This window comes from Rhincodon typus, chromosome 16 (genome assembly GCF_021869965.1).
Source record: "Rhincodon typus isolate 14 chromosome 16, sRhiTyp1.1, whole genome shotgun sequence".
NCBI classification, from domain to species: domain Eukaryota; kingdom Metazoa; phylum Chordata; class Chondrichthyes; order Orectolobiformes; family Rhincodontidae; genus Rhincodon; species Rhincodon typus.
The window spans coordinates 16,566,099-16,587,101 of record NC_063347.1 but is presented as its reverse complement, the minus strand read 5'-3'; the positions used below and the strand labels follow the sequence as shown (position 1 = coordinate 16,587,101).

The window sequence follows — 21,003 nt, the reverse complement described above, 5'->3', positions numbered from 1 at the left end:
TAAATTACATTGTATGGTGTTGTGCTGTAAATACAGTAGTAATTTTGTGCACAGCAAAGTCCGACAACCAACAATGAGATAAATAAAGAGTTACTCTTTCTGTTGGTTGAATGAGGAATTTTGGCCACAAGACAACACATTGTTCCCCTTTGAACAGTGCCAAGGGATCTTTAATATTCACTTGGCGTCACACATCTAGAACCCCAGTTTGATTGAATAGCATTGAAAATTTACCTCTGAAACAATGCTGTATTTAAATAGCATTCTAGATTATACAGTTATACAACATGGAAACAGACCCTTTGGTCCAACTAGTCCATACTGAACATTATTCCAAACTAAACTAGTCCCACCTGCTTGCTCATGGCCCATATCTTTCCAAACCTTTCCTATTCATTATGTGTCACAATTCTCAGCAAAATTGAAGGTACAACTTTGTGGACACTGATACAGTGTCCACCATGACCTTGGTGCTCCAGCTCTGTCATTTGTTAGACTTCAGATGGATCTCAATTAGGGTGCCAACTCTGGCTGGGAGTGGAAATTCCTTCATTTGATCTCCCACTGCCAACCAACTGTTCAGTCAAACAGTGTTTGCTTGCCAATCTCCAATATCTTTACTACTCATAACAAGGTTCTTAAAAAAAGTCCTCACCACATTTTAATATCATTGTGATTTTTCTTCTAAATTGTTCACAGCAGTGTCTAAGAAATTAATGTTTAATTACTAAATGCTCCAAGGACAAACCCAGGGGTTGAGAACCCTAATGTGAGTGGGAAATGTTCCTGGTGATGGACTGTATTGCATTCCACCTCATGAACATTTTCCAGAATGGAGCCCAATGGACTACAAAGTACTCTTGTGGGCAGAGACAGGCAAATTCACTTAAAATAAGAAAGACCAACACCATCACACTTGCCATTCTTCCTTTGATCTCTGAATGATTTGTATGCATGATAGGCCCTATTATTCCAATGTTTAAATGGTAGTGGAGAGAGTCTTGGGCTGTACCTCCCTCTGATATAATTAATGATTGATTCCAGTGCTTAGTACAACTCTCTGTAGCAAGCGGTAAAGGATAAAGGCAAGAACACCCTTGTCCACACAGCAAAGTTTTTCATGAAACCAAATTGGTTTACCAGGTGATACTTTGATCGGTGCATCATTTCGAAAAGAAAGAATGGAAGAAGGATCACTGACTCTGAAATGTCAATTGATTTCTCTCCACAGATACTGCCAGACCTGCTGTGTTTTTCCAGCAATTTCTGCTTTTGTTTTTGTTTCTGATTTCCAACATCCACAGTTCTTTTGGGGTTTTTTTTGTTAATCCTCCTCAACGGGTCATTACAGCTAGTTGTAGGTGAATTTGGCAGATAACAGAGATATTACCTACCATGAATTGTGACCCTTCACCTTCACCTCAGAAATACTGAGATAAAGGTGAAGATATTGTAGATGAAGCGTAAGGTGGATTTAAGGTGTGTGAGCCTATGACTGGGACAGGAACAAGGTAAGCCTGAATCACGTCAATAAACAAATAAACTTGTTTCGTTTATGCATTTCTAATTGTAAAATAATGTGTGAATTGCAACCACAACATGGGCTGAGGCACTAGAGCAAATAGATGAAGTTGAAACTTCATGAGGAGTAAATGTGAAAATTTTAAAAACAAATCTTATATGGGCTCGTAAACCGAACATAACTAAAATATACAGTAAATCAGAAGGCACCCCACCATTAACGTGCTTGCCCAAAGTATTATAATTGTCACCTAGAAACCTGAAAGTTCTCTTGTGGGTGAAGCCATCATGCCTCATGGCATAGTATTGTTGCTTTGTGGTTGCATAAATGTTTAACCTTTTCACCAGGACACTGTTGGTATTGTGATCCTGTGAATGTACCATTCTTTATGTGCTTTCCCTTTGCAGACATCAACTGGCTGTTGTCAATTTGGAGCATTTTCAACGTTTGTTTCAGATTTCCAACAGTCCCATCTTGACTCTTTTCCATCATAAACAGCCAAAATGATCGTTTACCTGGAGAAATCCAAGAGGGTAATTTTGGAGATGTAAATTACTGTAACGAATTCCAAATAAAAGTTCCCAACAAAAACGAGTTGAACGCAGTCATTAGAAGCCCCAGCAGGCCAGAATGATAGGAGTTCAATGCCTTTAATGTAATTCTGAAAGTTCAAGAGAAAAAGAGGCAGGATTTGAACGCATGCCAGAGGCTGGTGCGGGTGCACTGTCGCTTTAAGAAAATCTTAAACCCCTTGAAAACTGATCTTGCTGCTTAGAGTATTTTTTTTAAAAAAAGGGATTTACATTCAGAACAATCGCACAAATTCTGCACAACGGACCTCGTTTGGATGGGGGGGCGGATTTTACGTGCATTTCATGAAGTTTCTTTAAAAGATGCTGGCTGCATGGGTTGGGAATAGTGAAGGCAGAAGCAAACAGAGGTTGCACACATCGGGAAGAGTTTAAACGATCCGCCACTCCACTCACTCGACCAGACTGTTCTCAACTATCCGGGAAGAAAGTACCGGCACTGGGATTGGGACAGAATGTGCTGGGTATTCCCAATCCTGCTACTCACTGCCCTGGGAGGAGGCTGGGGATGTCAGCTACCTCACGACTGGAGACCACAAAGTGAATCGTGTCGAGCTGAACTGGCCGAAATCATTATCTACGCGAAGGTGCTGGCTGTCTACAAGGACACTTACAGTGTCTATAACTACCTGCCCTGGCAATATGACACCGACCTCTTCTACTCGGCAGAGGTCGAGCTGCTGTGTGACCAGGCCTGGGGCAGTATGTTAGAGATGCCGGCTGGAGCCAGGTTTAACCTGACTGGACTGGGATACTTCCCTTGCCACTCTTACACGGTCGTGGAAAACAACATTTACTACTTCTTCGTCAGGTAAGAACACAGCAACTCGTGCGGGAGTTAGGAGGTAGAGTGAGTGGATGGGTGAACACTTAGCTAGTCGTACCTCATCTACTTTGCCTTTATAAGAGAGAAAATAACACGAAATGGGGAGGAAAAAAAAAACACCAGGCAGCCGGCCATCCGAGGAGAGAAACAGACGGCAGGTTTCAGTTCAATGATCTGATTGATGAACTGGAAAGGTCACAGAAAGGTCGGGGTGAACAACACTGATCAGCTGAATTGTTAAGAATGTTTCTCCCCACAGATCCTGCCTCACCTGCTGAGTGTTTCCAGTTTTTGAGTTTTGCGTCTCTTTTATTCCCAACACCCCTGGCGTTCTGTGCATTGATGCTGAATTCCTTGTATTTTCCCCCCGGTCGCACCGCAGTGTCTCTCTCAGACCCCAGGATCCTGTTAGCGGACACAGCCTCAAGCTCTGAAGTGTTGCTGCGGAATGGGCAGAATGGCCTGACCCCCCCCCCCCACCCCCTTCAACATAATGGACATTAATTGGAAAATGACTGATACATTTGCTCTGGATGGCGCGGGGGACGCGGTGTGTTTATTGCAGGGACAGTAACATGAGGGATCGTCCCCCCCACCCCTCCCAATCACCTGTTTGTCTCCACATATTCAGTAAACGAGCGAAAATGCCTGCTTTCAGTTTCATTCCTATGTTTGTGGGGGGTTATATCGTCTTCCTCAGAGGCGCAAAGCTGAGGTGTTTGGAGATGGTATGTCGGGAATTTGCGATTAGCGCACTTGTCAAGGTAATGGTGCAGCCTCGATGGGCTGAAGGGATTTTTTCTGCGCTGTTTGACTCAATGAGTCTGAACTGTCCCAGTGTTAGAGACAGCTCTCTAACTTGCAGAATCGTCTTTAACTATTGATGATTGAGCTATTTGTTACATTGAATGAAGTTGATTAAGTGTTAGGGTGGTTATCACCTAAGCGCTGATCGGAAGCAGGGGATGAAGATATTTCTGGAACAAAAGCAGAAGTTGCTGGAAAAGCACAGCCGGTCTGCCAGCATCTGCGAAGAAAAAAAAATCAGAATTAACGTTTCGGGTCCGGTAACCCTTCCTCCGAACTGATGGTAGCTGGGAAAACGTTGGTTTATATGCAGAAAATAAGGAAGGGCTTGGGGTAGGGAGTAAATGATTGGAGAAAGGCCGAAGAGAGAGAGCAGTTGGACAGACAAGAGAGTTGATAACAATCTGGCTAGGAAGATGTATAGTTGTTAATGGGGACTGTTAGTAACTAACAATAGGTAGTGTATAATGGCAGGCTATGTGATAACAAGGCCTGGTATGTGGGGTGGGGGGCTAGGACATGGGAGAGTTTAGGCCCTAAAATTGTTGAACTTGATATTGAGTCCAGAGGGCTGCAGAGGTCCCAAGCAGAAAATGAGGTGCTGTTGTTCCAGCTTCTGCTGAGCTTTGCTGAAACACTGCAGCAAGCCCGAGACAGAGATGTTGGCTGGGGAGCAGGGTAGTGTGTTACAAGTGGCAGGCAACAGGAAGTTCAGGGTCTTTGTTGTGAGCAGAATGTAGATGTTCTGTGAAGCGGTCACCCAGTCTACGCTTCATTTCCCCAATGTAGAGGAGACCACATTATGAGCAGCGAATGCAGTAGACTACATTGTGTGAAGTGCAGGTGAAGTGTTGCCTTTGGATACTGGGGAGGGAGGAGGTAAATGGGCAGGTGTTGCACCTTCACTGGTTACAGGGGAAGGTGCCGTGGGGCTGTGAGGAGGTGTTGGGGGAGAAGGAAGAGTGGACCAGGGTATCCCAGAGGGAACAGTCCCTGCAGAAGGTGGACAAGGGAGGGGAGGGGAATATGTGTCTGGTGGTGGCATCTTGCTGGAGGTGGCGGAAATGGTGTCTGATGATCTTCTGGATGTGGATGCTGGTGGAATGGTAGGTAAGGACAAGGCGAACCCTATCGCTTTTGCGGGAGGGAAAAGAGAGGGTGAGGGTGGAAGTGCGGGAGATGGGTTGGACCCGATTGAGGGCCCTGTCAACAATGGTGCTGGGAAATTCTCGGTCGGTTTTTATGAAGATATTTCTGTTGAATGGTAAAATTGGTCCTTTACATCTGATGGACTTCATAGAATCCCTATAATGTGGAAACAGGCCCTTTGGCCCAATAAGTCCACTCTAATCCTCACAGCATCCCACCCAGACCATACCTCTATATAATCTAGGCATCCCTGATCTCTGTGGACAATTTAACACAGCCAATCCACTTAACCTGCACATCATTGGACTGTGGGAGGAAACCAGAGCAGCCAGAGGAAGCCCATGCAGACACAGGGAGAACATGCAGACACAGGGAGAACATGCAAACTCCACACAGACAGTCATCCAAGGCCAGAATCGAACCTGACTTCTAGGCACTGTGAGGCAGCAGTGCTAAACACTGAGCCACTGTGCCACCCTCAAATCTAAGGAGTTCAGCTTCCATTAAGCACTGTGAGTCTAACATGATTTGAACACACAACCTTCTGATCTGGAGTCAGACGCACTACCATTCTGCCACAAGCCCACACTCTTGTTGCCTTTTTATGAATTATAAAAATGTCCAGACACACAGTGATTGAGATGGCCCAGCTAATGGGGTACACAGTTACATATTTCTGCCCAGCTTGAATGAAGAATTGAATTGAATTAACTTTATTGTCGCAGACTTCTCCCCACTTCCTTAATCAAATAGAGGAAAGGACATTTTCTGTCCAAAAAGTCATAACATTACTGGCGATTGGAGAGATGTGAAGCTGTTCCTGTTGAGAAAGGAATGTTTCTCCGATGGGGACACTTCCAGCTTACCTAATACAGTACAGGCTTCCAGCTATCAGATTAGGATGGGAATGGTTCCGCCTGTTTGATGTGTCCTTTTGTCCATTAATTGCAGATGTTTTACTCTGTCTCTATCTATCTGATGGAGAATTTTCTGTTCATCAGACTGATATATTTATATTTAATGCAGATGTTTGGCTCCATCTGTTGCAGGCACTTCTGTTTATCTGCTGGAGATGTTTACATCTGGTAGAAATGTTTCTGCTGATCAGACACAGATGCTTCTGTCCATCATATACAAATTGTATTCTGAATGGAGATGTTCCTGTCCATCCCATGCAGATGTTTTTGTCAGATGCAGATGCACCAGTTCAATAGATGCAGATACATCTATCTGCTGCAGATTTTTTTTTTGACAATGAGATAGACACAGATATTTTGCCCAGCAGTTGTGGCAACATCTGTCTCTCTAATGGAGATGTTCCAGCCTGCCTCATCCAGATTCTTCTATTTAAAGCAGATGCTTCTGTCTCATTGAAATGCTTTTTGTTCATCTACTGGAAATGGAACCTTTTTGTCCATTTGATGTGACTGGGCTGAATGGGGAAGGGGCATTTGCTACCATTTGATGGAGGTGTTTCTATTGATCTGATGGCAATAAGGATATTTTGAAGTCATTTGGTTTTAAGAAGATCCAAACATGATTGACTGGACAACAAGGACTGGATTTTGTTAGAATACATTCCACGATGATTGTTTCTAAACAGTAATTTAAAATTTGCGATAAGTCAAACAATAATTTAGACATACATTTGGAAAATAATGGTGCAAGTTGATATGCTCCAACGGTGAATCTCCCAGAAATAAATATAAATAAATCAAATCAGGGCTTTTGTGAAAAATTACAGGAACTAACTTGCAAAAACAGTTATCAGAAAGTTTTTTGATGATTTTCTTTCATTTGGTTTTCAAACGACAGGAAAAATGAAATGATAAGTCTGGAGTTGCCTCTGAAGACTAACAGTAATTAGCAGAAAATGAATCATTATCAGTTTTCTAATTGAAAACCTTTGATGTGATTTAAGCTCAGTCACAATTATATATCAGCAGTGTGTGTAAATGTTTGGTTAGAATGTGCTCCTACCTGGCATTGATTTCCCTTAAAGCCCCAGACATCCATGCCATCCCACTGTGGAGTCTATGAGTGCTGTGGACCTGGCACACTGTGTTGATTATACTTTTTTTTAGTGAAAAATATTCCTTTTTTTGGCTGTGTGTCACTGGCAAGGCCTGCATTATTGCTTATCACTAACTCTTTTAAGACGGAGGTAATTTGCAGTCACTGTGGCTACTGTGGCAAATGTACAGGCATGGTTCAGTTAGGTAGGACATCCATAAATTTGTTCCAGTGATAAGAAAGGAACAATAATATGTTTCCAAGTCAGGAGTGATATGTGACTTGGAGGGAAGGTTATAGGTCATGATGTTTTCATGCACGTGCCGTACTTGTCCTTCTGGTGGGCTGAGGTCATTGGAATGGAAGTGTTGTTGAACAAGCCTCTGTACGTTGCCGCCGTACATCTTGTAAATGATACACGCTAACAAGAATCAATGGGAAACTGGGGGAAAATTCTCTGCTGGTTGGAGTCATACCTGGCACAAAGGAGTGCGATTGTGATTAATGGAGGCCGGTCATCTCAGCTCCAGTCCATCTCTCCAGGAATTCCTCAGGGTAGTGTCATAGGCCCAAACATTTTCAGCTGCTTCATCAATGAACTCCCCTCCATCATAGGGTCAAAGGTGAGGATGTTCACTGATGATTGCACAGTGTTCAGCACCATTTGTGACTCTTCAGATAGTCACACAGTTAATTTCCCAAATTCAGCAAGACCTTGACAATATCCAGTCTTGGGCTGACATGTGGTAAGTAATATTCACATCAAACAAGTACCAGATAATGACCAACAAGAGAGAATCTAACCAACACCCCTTGACATTCAATGGTGTTACCATTACTGGATCCCCCACTGTCAACATCCTGGGAGTTACCATTGATCAGAAACTGAACTGGACTAACCTCACAATATTATTTCATTTATTACTCATTCAAGGGTGTGGGCTTTGCTGGCTGGATCATTATTTATTGTCCAGCACTAGTTGGCCTTGAGAAGGTGGTGATGAGCTGTCTTCTTGGACCACTGCAGTCCATTTGGTGTGGTTACACTCACAGTGCTGTTTGCAAAGGGTTGTAGGATTTTGATTCAGCAACAGTGAGGGGATGGCTATATATTTCCAAGTTAGCATTTTGTGACTACAAAGCAGAACAGAGGCTAGGAATCCTGCAGTGAGTAACTCTTGACTCCTGAAAGTCTGGCCACCATCTGTAAGTCACAGGTCAGGAGTGTGATGTAAACTCTCCATTCGCCTGGATGAGTGCAGCTCCAACAACACTCAAGAAGTTTTTCAATATCAAAGGCAAAGCAACCCACTTGATTGGCACCACAAACATTCACAACCTGCCCCACTGATGCTCAGTATGAGCAGTGTGTACTATCTACAAGATGCACTGCAGAAATTCACCAAAGATCCTTGGAGAAACCTTCCAAACCCACAATACTACCAACTAGAAAGGCAAGGGCAACAGATACAAAGCAAAAACATTACCTGCAAGTTCCTCTCCAAGGCAGTCACCATCCTGACTTGGAAATATGTTGCTGTTCCTTTGCTGTTGCTGGGTCAAAATCTTCGAACTTGCCTCCAGACAGCATTGTGGGTGTATCTATACTAAATGGACTGCAATAGTTCAAGGAGGGCCAGTTCATCATTAACTACTCAAGTGTACTTAGAGATGGGCAATAAGTACAGGCCCAGCCAACTAAGCCCACCTTCCCTGATTTAATGAAAAAAAATGCTGCTGCAATATGCATAGATGGTAATGTGGTGTTTAATTTATCACATCCATCCAGACAAGTTAGAAGTATTCCATTGTACCTGTTCATCCTGGAAATGTTTTGGTGAGTCAGGAGGTGACCTATTAGCCTCTGACTTGTTCTTATAGACAATGTATGTATGTGGCTAAATATGTTAAAATTTTAGTTCAGCGTGATCCCCCATAACATTGATGGTGGGGGGTTCAATCAGAGTAATGCCCTCTTATGTCAAAGGAAGGTGATGACCATTGCAGGCAAGTGTATGGTTTGAATGGGTTCCTCAGCGCTTAACCAAATCCTGGATGTTATTCAGATCTTGCAGCATGCAGGTATGGACTGCTTTAATATTTGACAAAACACAAATGGATCAAAACATGACAATAATCAATGAACCTTCCCACTTCTGACTTTATGATGAAGGGAAAGTTATTGACAGAGCAGCTGAAGATGCTTGGGCCTGGAAGATTGTCTTGAAGAATTTCAGCTGCAATGTACTGGATTTTTTAAATGTACTCTTAACGAACAAGGCACTTACTTTTCCAGCTGCCAACTTCCATGCTCTTTATAGTTATTACTTTAATAACAATCTTTAATGCTCAGTTGACTTATGTGGTAAAATGACTGCCTCAGAAGTTAAAGCTCCCCTGAGAGGATTTGGCATGTTTTAAAGGGAAAATGCAGTAAAGTATATTTGTTCAGGAATTTCAATGAAGCATGTAATTAGCATAATTCCACTTTTTTATAAATACACATATCAACACTGTTGAATCATTAAACAAATCATGGCTTAAAATTAAAACCAAACTGTTAATATATTTTAAAAGCTATTACTATCCTAACTGTAGAATCACAAGTTAAAGTCATGTTAACCGGTATCATTGCATGTTAACTTATCCATCACCAGGTTTAGTTCACTGTCAAATTGGCAACAATCTTCCACTTTAAGGTCAATCTCACAAACCTGTATTACTTTTACAAGTCATTGACATTTAGAATACTGCATATTATACCTACACATAAACAAATCTGGGAAGCAAGGAAAACTTCAGCAATAGTTGACAAAGAAGATGACAACTTGGAAGTACCCCTGAATGTAATCCTACATGAAGCCAGATTTACTGTAACTAGTGAACAGGAGTGCCTGCATTTAGCTTGACTTGCTTTGCACATTTAGTTTTCAGGAGCTTTTGTAGGTGTAAGGACTATGTCTTTTATTTTTGTGTTTGCTTTAAGAAGCCTGGATTGAAATGAGAAAGAGGTATTTTAAAACCAGTGGTTGAAAGTTTGGTTGTGTGTTTTGAAAGCAAGAAATTTGACACCCATTGCAGACATCATCTAAACAATTGCTTGAACAAACAGTAATTGAAGATTGAGTTGCAAAAAACTTTGAACCAAGGGGCTGTGCAGATGCAGTTTTTGCTGTCAACAAGAAGTTGGCTTGTCAATGGATTAGTGACCATTATTGATGACAGAGACCATTTAGTGTGCTAATAACTGCATGATTGGTATCTCTGATAAATGAACTGCTTGGAGCTGGGAACAAGTTATAGAGAGAGAGAGGTGTTCAATTCTTCCCCAGTTCTGGAGCAGTCTGTCTGTTCTCTGCATTCAAAATTCACTGTAAACCTGAAGAAAAGCAGCTTATCATTGTAGCAACAGTTTTAAGGTGTGACCTTTAACTGATAAGTCAGAGAATTTTTATAAGTAACTTATGTTTCTTACCAACCAGTAGAAGCATCTGGAGAAAGGCAAAGGAGGCAACATGCTGTTCAATTGCAGAGTCAAAAGGAGCAACAGAACTTGGGAACAAAGACTACTGAACTGTCTTCCTAAATTGTCCCTCTGCTAGAATCCATTTTACCCTGTCTATTTGTTTGTGTGTGTGTGTGCGCGCGCGCGTGCATGTTTGCGAGGGGGAGTTTCTATGACGATTAGAGTTTTAATTAGTAATGTTATATGCCAATGGTATATAATTGTATATCTGTATCTAGAGTCAAATTACCTGATAATTAGTCATTCTTGTTAAGTACAGTAAAGTGGTCTGTGCTTTCTATCAACCTGGACCTGAAGGCCAGGTAAATTAGAGAACTTTGTGCAGTTTATAAAGTCTTTAACTTTTGTGACATCTCCAGGAATAGGAGCGCTTGAGTTCCAGCACGTTATCCCAGTAAGTCACAACACAAGGCAAATTATTGTAAATTGGATACTGAAATGACCTGGCTACCTCTTTAGGACACCTGGGACCTGTGTGAGCAAGGCGAGCAATAACGTATTAGCTTAACCAATTAGACTGAAGAATGGTTAGTGAACAGTTCAACCTGGAAATGTCAGTTAGATGAGCAAATTTAGTATCAACTCAGCTACAAAATAAAGGAGAAAAGAGAAAGAATAGATTAAGTGAAAAAAGAAAAAGAGTCAGAAAGAAAAGAAAATCTCCTCCGACTAACAATAGAAGGAATGAAACACCACACTTGTAAAATGTCATTTTCACAGCCAGGGAGGTTGCTTAATGATAAGGAAGAAAGATCATATCATTCAAAAAAAGGAATTAGACAGAAATGGGCAAGCCCTAAATTTCTGTAGTGAGTTTTGTCCATTTCTACAAATTCAGAACTATCATGTCTCAGTATATTTGAATAGAAAGTCAGGTGATGAAATACATCTCACAAACAATTTAAGATGGAACAATGCACCTTGGGCAGCAACTTCCAGATTTTTGCATTTAACTGCCCATCTGCTCTCATCTTAAATTTCTGTCCAATTTGAGCTAATTATTTTTAGATACAGTTTCTTTTGAAGATATTCCTTGACATGTTTAATGGTCGTAAATTGTTGCAGTTTGATTAATACAGCTGAAAATAAGTTTATTACAAAAAAGAAGGATTTTAATCAGTGCCTAATGCCCCATCTGTTAGTAACTGAAGTAAAAGCAGGAAGTGCTGGAGAAGCTCAGCAGTTCTGGCAGTATCTGTGGATAGCAATACATAATGTTTCAAGTCCAGAATGACTTTTTCAGAACTGAAAGGAGCTGGAAAATGATGGTTTTCATGCTAGCGACAGAGCGGAAGGAGGAGCAAGTGAAAGAGATGATGAGTGTGTCCAGAGCAAAACTCTAAGGCAAAGATAATGGTGGTGAATGAGTGATAGATGCGTAAAATAGGTATAAATATTCACCGTAAAAAGGAGAAAATGGGTCCACTCTGCTGAGAAAAAGCGAACAAAACAGAAACAAGGCATGGCCAAGGGACAGTGAGGGATACAGAAGAATGGAGGACAGAGGTCATACACTGAAGTTGCAGAACACAATATGTAATGTGCCCAAGTGGGAAATGAGGTCTAGTTCTTCAAGCTTGCATTGAGCTTTGTTGGAACAGGCCAGGGTTGGAAATGCTAGCAGGGGAGCAAAGTGGTTTATTGAATGACAATCAACTGGAATATCATGGTCAATTTTATGGACAGAGCAAAAGTGTTAGGCAAAGTGGTCTCCCAGACTCTGTGTTGTCTTGCTAATGTAAGGGAAACCGCATTGTGACATCAGATAGGTGGACTAGATTGAAAGAAGTGCAAGTATAACATTGCTTTGTCTGGAAGTTATCCTTAGAGCCTTGGACAGTGAAGAGGGAAGAAGTGATTGAGCAGTTTTTACACTTTCTGTATTTACATGAGAAGGTATCGTGGAGAAGTGAGGAATTGGTAGGACTGATGGAAGAGTGGACCAGGGTGTTATAAAGGGAATGGTCCCTGTGGAACGCTGGCAGTGGCAGGGAGGGGAAAATGTATTTGATGGTGGTATCTGCTGGAAATGACGAAGGATGATCTTTTGAATGTGGAGATTGGTGGAATAGAAGGTGAGCACAATGAGAACCCAATTATTGATCTGAGAGGGGGAGGGAGGGAAGGATGAAGACAGAAGTGGAACAGATGAACCAGACAGGGTTGGTGGATTGTATCACCCATGGTGTTGGGGGAGGCGGGGTTATCCTCAGTTGAAGAGAAAGGAAAACATTTCAGAGGCAACCCGGTAGAAGGTGGCATCACTGGAACATACGTGGCAGAGATGTAGAAAGTAGGGAAATGGAATGGAATCCTTGCAGGAAGCAGGGTGTGAGGAAGTGTAGTTGAGGTAGCTCTGTGAGAATCAGTGAGTTTGTGGTGGATATTGGTGGACAGCCTTTTCCCAGAAATGGAAACAGTGAAATCGAGAAATGGAAATGAAGAGTCAGAGATGGACCAAGTGAACATAAGAGAATGGAAATTGCATCAAAACTGATGAACTCTTTCAATTCTGCAGAGCAGAAAGCAGCACCAGTGATATCAGCACTGTGTTGGAGAAGTTATGGTTGGGGTCTTTAATACTGCTGGAACAAGGAATGCTCCACATACTCCACAAACAGACAATCATATCTGGGATCAGGCAGGCACCAATTGCCACATGTTTGACAGGAGGATGTGAAACAAGTTAAAGGAAAAGTTGTTCACAGTGAGAACAAGATCAGCCAGGTGAAGGAGGGTGATGATGGATGAAAACTGTGCAGGCCTGTTTCAAGGAAGTAGCAGAGAGGCTTCAGACTATCCTGATGGGGACAGATGTGTAGAGAGATTGCACATCCATGGTGAATTGTCAGGGGAAATTGTGAAATCAACGTAAAATGTCAGAAAAGTCATAAATGTAAGTGGGAAGAGACTGAACAAAGAGAAAAAATTTCGAGTCAAGATAAGAATAAATAAGTTCAGTTGATCATGAATAGGCTGAAACTGCAGGTAGTCCTGTTGGTGGATTTTAGGGAGAAGGTGGAAGCAGGCTGTGTTGTGTTGGGAGTCTATGAGGTGAGAAATTGTGGATGGGGGGGGATGTCACCAGAGGAGATGAGGTCATTGACAGTTTTGTAAACTACGCTTGATTGGCGCCACATCACAAGAATCTACTCCCTCCATCACTGACACTCAGTGGTAGCAGTATGTACTATCTATTAGATACACTGCAGAAATTCATGAAAGATCCTTTGACAAAGATCTTTCCAAACCAACAACTACTTCAATCTAGAAGGACAAGGGCAACAGATATATGGGAACACTACCACCTGCAAGCTACCCACTAAGCCACTCACCATCCTGTTTTTGGAAATATATGGCTGTTCCTTCACTTTTTCTGGGTCAAATTCCTGGAATTCCCATCTTAAGGGCATTGTGGGTCTGCCTATAGCACACGGACTACAGTGGTTCAAGATGGCAGCTCACCACCACTTTCTCGAGGGCAGCTAGGGATAGGCAATAAATGCTGGCCAGTCAGCAACATCCACATCCCAAGGAGTGAATAAGGGTCATGTCATGTCTGAAATTCATTGAGGTGGGGGCATAAAGAGATAAAATTAAGTCCTTTATTGAGACTAGATCAATCTGCCCAGATCAGAAAAGTGGATGGTCAAAGATTATGATGAATACCTAGCAAGGGGTGGGATTAGAAGAAGAGATAGAGTCAAGGGAAAAGCGGAAGAGGGGAGGGGAGGGGAAGAATCCAGAAGGTCATTGGTACCCAGGGGTTTTAGGAGCTCGCATTTCACCTTCTATCTACCTGTCTGTCCGCATCTCTCTTGGTTCTGCAGACCTTCTGAGTTTTACTTTCCACATGCCCTTCCTTCTTCTCAAGGCAGTAGCAGCCACAGGTCTAGCTTATTACAGACAACTGCTTCACAGTTATATATTCTAGCAAAGCAACATCAGCCCAGTGGCACAGGATAACAGATTAATGCTACTATGCCAGGTTGACCTGTCTATTCATGACTAGCTGAATGTCTAAACCTGCTTATTGCTGCTATTTGCAGCCTTTACTGTTCTAACATTTATCAAAGGGTTATCTCCATGCCAGGATGATATAACAATGCTATACAAGACTAGCATCAGTAAGTCCAACTTTCCCAACACCATGAGACTCTGAGCGATTCAACAGCCTATTATTCAACCACTGTAAGATTATACTCCTAAATCAGTTCATTTTACAACATCAAACACTCAGTCAAAGACCTCTCTATGAACTTATGACCAAGTAATGCTGGTTATTGTCACATTAATGTTAATGGCATAATAATAATTATAATCATTAATAAGATCATTTAAGTAACTTAATTATTTACATCTTCAAAAGGTAATTGCAAGGCTCACCACACAATTCCTATATGACAGTACCACAGTAAACAAAGTAATATTGTACATGATTTTCCTCTGGAGAGTCTAACGTGAGTCTGAAAAGAATTATTTGGTGTACTCAGCATTATTATTTGAAAATTGGAATAATTATTGCCATATGCTCTAAAATGTGCTTTTTCTAATCATTTAGAGAAACACTACCATTATCCAGACCCCAAAATGCCATTATAGAATGCACTCAAATTGCATTGAATGAACCCTCTTGTTAATAAATTATGTTTTGATATTTCTAGAGTATAGACTAAGTCCTTTTTACTTTAAACAAGGCAGCCAAGTTTTTAGAATTAGCTGTCCCCCTGTTTTAATCAAACTTCTCAACAGATTTGGTCAAACTTTGCTTTAGTTTGGTAAAATCATCAATCATACAGTCAGACCTCTGGGTAAAGAATACAGCATTAATCAAACAGTGAGACCACCCTGTAAAATATGCCGCTCTAATACCATCAATCACACAGCAAAACTGCTGGATAGGGCATAAAGCACCAAACCACATCATTTGACTCAATAATCATACTTTTCTGAATCGCATTGATTAGTCATCAGCTAAAAAATCTCTTTGCAGCAATCTAATAACCTTGTTTTAACCTTGGGATAAACTTCCAAATACATCTGTTTAAATTCTCAGGGCTAAATTTCTGGAAGTCCTTGAGTGGTGTTTATCATGTGTTTTCCCAGTATTAACATCATTCGAGAGCATAAAAAGGGTATGAATCAGAAACTTTGAGGTTAAGCAGTGGATTTTGACAGATGAGAGAAATTCAGCTAAAGAGCCTTGGTGAGGGCAGTTGAAGCTTTCAGTGGTTTTGTGATCTGCTACCCATTGTTTCAACAGGTATCATCCATTCAAAATTCCATCCAGTATCTTTTAGTAGCCTGTATTTACATAATCAGAATAACTTGCAAACAACCTATTTGTTGTCTGCATACAGGATTAGCCTAACTTTGCACTCTTCTGAAATGACCAAAAATTTAACATAAGACCTGAGCATATATCAGTTAAAACAACTAAAATATTTACTTTAGATTGAAGTACAAAACTGCTCACCAAAATCATAATAATTGAAAGATAACAAGGTGTAGAGCTGGATGAACACAGCAGGCCAAGCAGCGTCAGAGGAGCAGGAAAGCTGATGTTTCGGGTCTGGACCCTTCTTCAGAAATTGTTATCTCAGATTCTCCAGTATCAGCAGTTCCTACTATCTCATAATAATTGAAATATGTGATACAATCAAGCAGAGGCAGCATGGCTTCATGAAGGGAAAATCATGCTTGTCAAATTTATTAAGATCTTTGAAGAGGTAACAAGCAGGATGGACAAAGGAGAACCAGTGGATTTAATATATGTGAATTTCCAAAATGTAACTGATAAGGTACCGGATGTTGGGCTACTCAATGGGAAAGAAGCCCATAATGTTGGAAGTCATCTGTTAGCATGGAGAGAGGATTGCCTAGCTAATAAAATATAGAGAGCTGGAAAATTTTTCAGATTGCAACTTGTAACTAGTGGATTGCCACAGAGAACAATGTTGGGGCACAGTTATCTGCAATATATATTAATGACTCGGATGAGGGGAGTGAATGTACTACAGACAAGTTTGCAGATAGCACAAAAATAGGTGGAAAGGCAAGTGGTGAGGATAACACAAAGAGTTATTGAGAGATCAAGTGAGTAGTCAAAAATGTGGTGTGGCAAAATGTGAGGTTATACACTTTGACAAGAGGAATAAAGGAGCTGAATATTATTTAAATGAGAAGGACAGCAGAACGCTGCAGCATGAAGGCATTTGGGGGTTCTTGTGTGGTGTGGGAGGGTATAAGTCATGCCTGAGGCTCGAGGCTAAACCATTACCTGAGGCATTGGAGACACAGCAGGATCTGTGAGGCAGCAGTGCAGAGCAAGAGTATATAAATTGAGATTAATGCTCGAAGCCTATACCACTGACTTTGGGAGAATGGAGGTGATGGGACCTGTGAGGGAGCAGCACTGAGTTCAAAACAGAATGAGAAAGCAAATAGGGACATCACTGCAAAACTGTAAGTTCATTATTTGGACGGCTGTTAAGGATTGTCTACAAATTGCAGTAAATTAGAACAATGTGTATTTTTAAACAAGTAGGTGTACTTTGACTCAATTGAGAAAGGTAGGACCATTATAATAAGGTAATAAAAATAAAGTAAGGGAAATAATGTTGAGACTTAAAGTAAGATCTCCAAAGACTGAAGGCAAGAACTTGCTGGGAGTGTTTGAAGTGAAATAAAGTCCCTAGCATAATTAGTATTATTTAAAGGAATAAATATCTATCAAATAGCCTGTTCTTTGTTCTTATAAATACAGCTCTTGCTTATCTATTTTTCATCATAGCTATTTCAATAATCTTAATGAATCTCTTTTCAACAATCTTCATTGTCTTGGCATCCTTGCTATAATATTCCAAAATAGAAGAAGCCATTCTCAGAGTAGTTTACCAATGATCTACTAATGTACAGGTTTAGATGCACAGGGAGGAAGTTTACTGATGCAAGATTGACTCAATTTTGAGTCACTAGCAAACATCCCCTCAAGGGCATTGGTCCCGGTCCTGCCCAGATATAACTCACCCTGCTTTACCAGTCACACCTTCCAAAACTGGTCCCAATATCCCAGGAATCAGAATCCCTCCCTCCTACACCATTTCTCTAGCCATGTGTTCATCTGGCATATCCTGTTATTTTTGTTCTTGTTGCATGCGACACTGGCGGTAATCCTAAGATTAGTAGCTTTGAGGTCCTACTTTTCAATTTACTTGTGTTTGTGGGTCCTCATCCTTTCTTCATACCTAAGGTGTTGGTACCAATATATAACAAAGCCTAGTCTAAAAGAAAGTTATCATAGTGGAGGTCACAGCGTGACATGCTCCCCCTGCCTAAGTGGAAAGTCATGGACAGTTCCAATGACCTTGGTGACCACATGTGTAGGAAGCATGGCCAGCTGCAGTTATTGGCATTTTGGAGTTGGAGTGGTGGCTGGACTCACTGTGGAGTATTGGAAATGCTGAGATTGTCTTAGTTAACACATTCCGTGAGGTAATCACACAGCAGGTCAAGACTGAACAGGCAGAAAGGGAATGAGTGACCACCAGGCATAGTGGACGAAGGCAGGGACTCCAGGTGTCCTTCATGGCCACCCACCCTCCTGTCTAAAAGAGGTACCATTGTGGATACTGTTCAGAGGGACAACCTCTGAGAGGATAGCTGGGGAAGCCAAATCCAAGATACCATGGTGGCTCTGGTGCACAAGTGGGGAGGAAGAAGAATGGCAATGGTATAGTGTTTTATTTTTGTTCATTTGTGGGATGGCTGGCCAGCATTTCTTGCCCACCTCTAGTTGCCCTTGAGAAGGTGGTGGTGTGCTGCCATCTTGAACCGCTGCAGTCCACCTGCTGTGGGTTGATCCACAATGCCATTAGAGAGAAAATTAGACTTTGTACCTATTTATAGAACTGAATGGTTGGTTAGGCCATTTCAGGGGGCAACTGAAAGTCAACCGCATTGCTGTGGGTCTGGAGTCACATGTAGGCCAGACCAGGTGAGGTTGGCAGATTTCCTTCTCTGAAGGACATTAGTGAAGCAGATGGGGTTTTCCAGATTCATCAACAGTGAATTCATGGTCATCAGTAAACTCTTAACTTCCAGATTTTTGGGGAATGTGGGCGTGGGATTCAACAGCAAGGGAAAGACAGACATTTCTGTGTTGTCTCCCTGGTGTGCCAAAGTCTTAGTGGTCTTGGAGTGGCTGCAGGGCATTCTGAGGAGAGATGGTGAACAGGCAGTGGTCCTGGTATATATTGGTATATTTGGAGTCAAAATCTTGTGCATGTTGGAGGGAGTCTGGAGTTTAACATGTGACTGTGCAATTTTTGTAAGCACTCTCATAAGTAAGAACACTAACAGCTGCTGGAGCATCACAGAACTTTGACAAATGGCAAAGGGTATGGTGTATGAATAGAATTATGAAATTTAATTCTGTTTCAGGTTGGATGAGAATTACAATATTGTGCCACACGGAATAAATTTCCAGGATCCAATTTTTCCAGATACTACCGAGAACAAGCGTATGTTTGCAAGTCTGTTCCAGTTCTCTAACTGTACCAGCGGCATCCATCATCATACCTTCATGCCAGAGTGGGAACTGCAAGAGGATAATCGGGTAGGGCTTTATTAAGCAATCTGTATAATTCAATGTCTAGGCCTAGAAATTCGATTGCGCTGAGGGTCCAATGCAGCTGGTATTAAGCACCCGCTTATCCCGTGCTAAAATTGTGCTACTCCCATGTTTGTTATGGCTATTCAGTCGATAGCTAAGGTCTGAAATTTTGTTTAGGACTATGACATGCACAAATCAAGGACTCAATGTTTCTTTAGATCTGTTTTCCAAATTGCAGTGCAAATAACTTCAGCTTGCCATGTGCATGTTGTGGTCAGTTTCTTCAGGCGCCCCCAACACTGTCATTAGAATGAGCACTGGAATCTGTTATCCAAAATGTAAGGCTAACATTATTTGACATACCCTATTGTGGAGCTAAGAGGAGAAAGGGTCTGACTCCAACACCACCATCAACATACCCCATTCCCTGCGATCCTGATCACCCCTGTCACCAACTTGACTGTGTCACATTTCCCAGACTTCTATATCTTGCCACATTTATGATATCATAACTTGAAAATGTCACAAGTATGAAATCGAATTGGCCAACCAGCTGGCGACTAAATTAGCGAGCTTTCAATGTTAACAAATTAAAAAACTGCAAACCAGTGAAAATGGTACCAGTGAAAATTGACCAAATAGTAGAAAGTTCAGCAATGGAGCCCTGATATTTGCATAAAAAGCACGCAATCAGCATGTGCAAATGACCCAAATGATTCAAGTTATTTCCTTACACAATTTTGTTTTGAATGCAAGAATCTTACGAGGCCAAGAAGAAGAGAAACATATAATTTATATTACTGAGAATTGGTGGTTTGGGGAGGAAATATCGGTGTTTTCTGCAAGCTTTGAGGTGTTTGGGAAATATGGAGTGGAAATTATGAGCTCTTGGCTATACATCACTGTAGTATGTTGTGTTAAATGGAGGAAAGAACTGGTATAAAGTTGAGGTATCATAAATGTGAAAAACTGCATCAGGAAATCTACTCATGTCATTGTACTATACAACCTATGCCCTTATAATCTGATGACAAACCTCCGGTATTACTACACCTTAAGATTCCAATGTGCTTTTATCCTTAATCTTTTCATACACGTATTGCTGTCTTTACCATGCTCAACATATGCATATCTTTTGTGAATCTAGTCATGCAACTCATCCAATCTTGCAGGTTTTTTTGAACTTGTTCAATGACCTTCAGTGGTTAATAAAACCTCACACTATTTTAAAACGCATTTTAAAGACACTGAGGAGAGGGGAAACGATAATTATCTCCACAGTGTCTGGCTCTCCAAACTGCAATGCTGTGCGTGACATGCTGAACACAGGCCGCTCAGTAACTCAGCCAAAACAAAAGGTCCCTGACTGCAGCTGAATCATGTGAAGCTGCTCCATAGTGCTGAGGAATTTCAATAAACCCGTCATCTGGCACCAGGAACTCTGGTTTTCATACATTCACAAAGCAAAGGGCTAAAACCAAATTTCAAAAGAATGTTCTTCAAGTGCAGAATGGCCTTTAGTTTGGAAAAAACAATTGGTTTGCTTGTGAAGAGCCTTATTTTAGATTCCATCTGGTTGTCTCTGTATAGCTGACCTCTACTTTCACCATTTCTAGCTATTAATTTCAGTTGATGCATTGAGTTTAAACTTAGAGTCATGTAAGGGGACTGGGATATCACTCGTGACCTTATTCTGCTGTCAAGGTTTAGGGTGGAAATGTGGGAGAGAGTACATCAGCAATAGAAATATTTCAAAAGAAATTTGTAGGATATATTCCCAGGGACAGAAAAAATATTCTTTCTGATTTCCATCACCCACAGTTTTTTGGGTTTTTTTTAAACTGTTCTTTATTGTCCTGTTTTTCAATTTGAACATGAGGTAAGTGGACAGAAATTGAGAAAAGAATGTGTAATCCCTGAATTACCTCTGAATATTTGCCTGCTCCAATTTTCAGG

At 41.3% G+C, this 21,003-nt stretch overlaps 1 protein-coding gene across 1 annotated transcript in view; it reads left to right on the top strand.

Moving 5' to 3' along the window:
- The first annotated feature begins 2,347 nt into the window (after positions 1-2,347).
- The window catches only part of ccdc3b (coiled-coil domain containing 3b), a 29,587-nt gene continuing 10,931 nt past the window's right edge, over positions 2,348-21,003 (top strand). The window contains exons 1-2 of the mRNA XM_020517955.2: positions 2,348-2,923; positions 18,876-19,050. Of these exons, the coding sequence (XP_020373544.1) occupies positions 2,568-2,923; positions 18,876-19,050 (531 nt within the window). The 5' untranslated portion in view covers positions 2,348-2,567. The remainder of the gene's footprint in view (positions 2,924-18,875; positions 19,051-21,003) is intronic.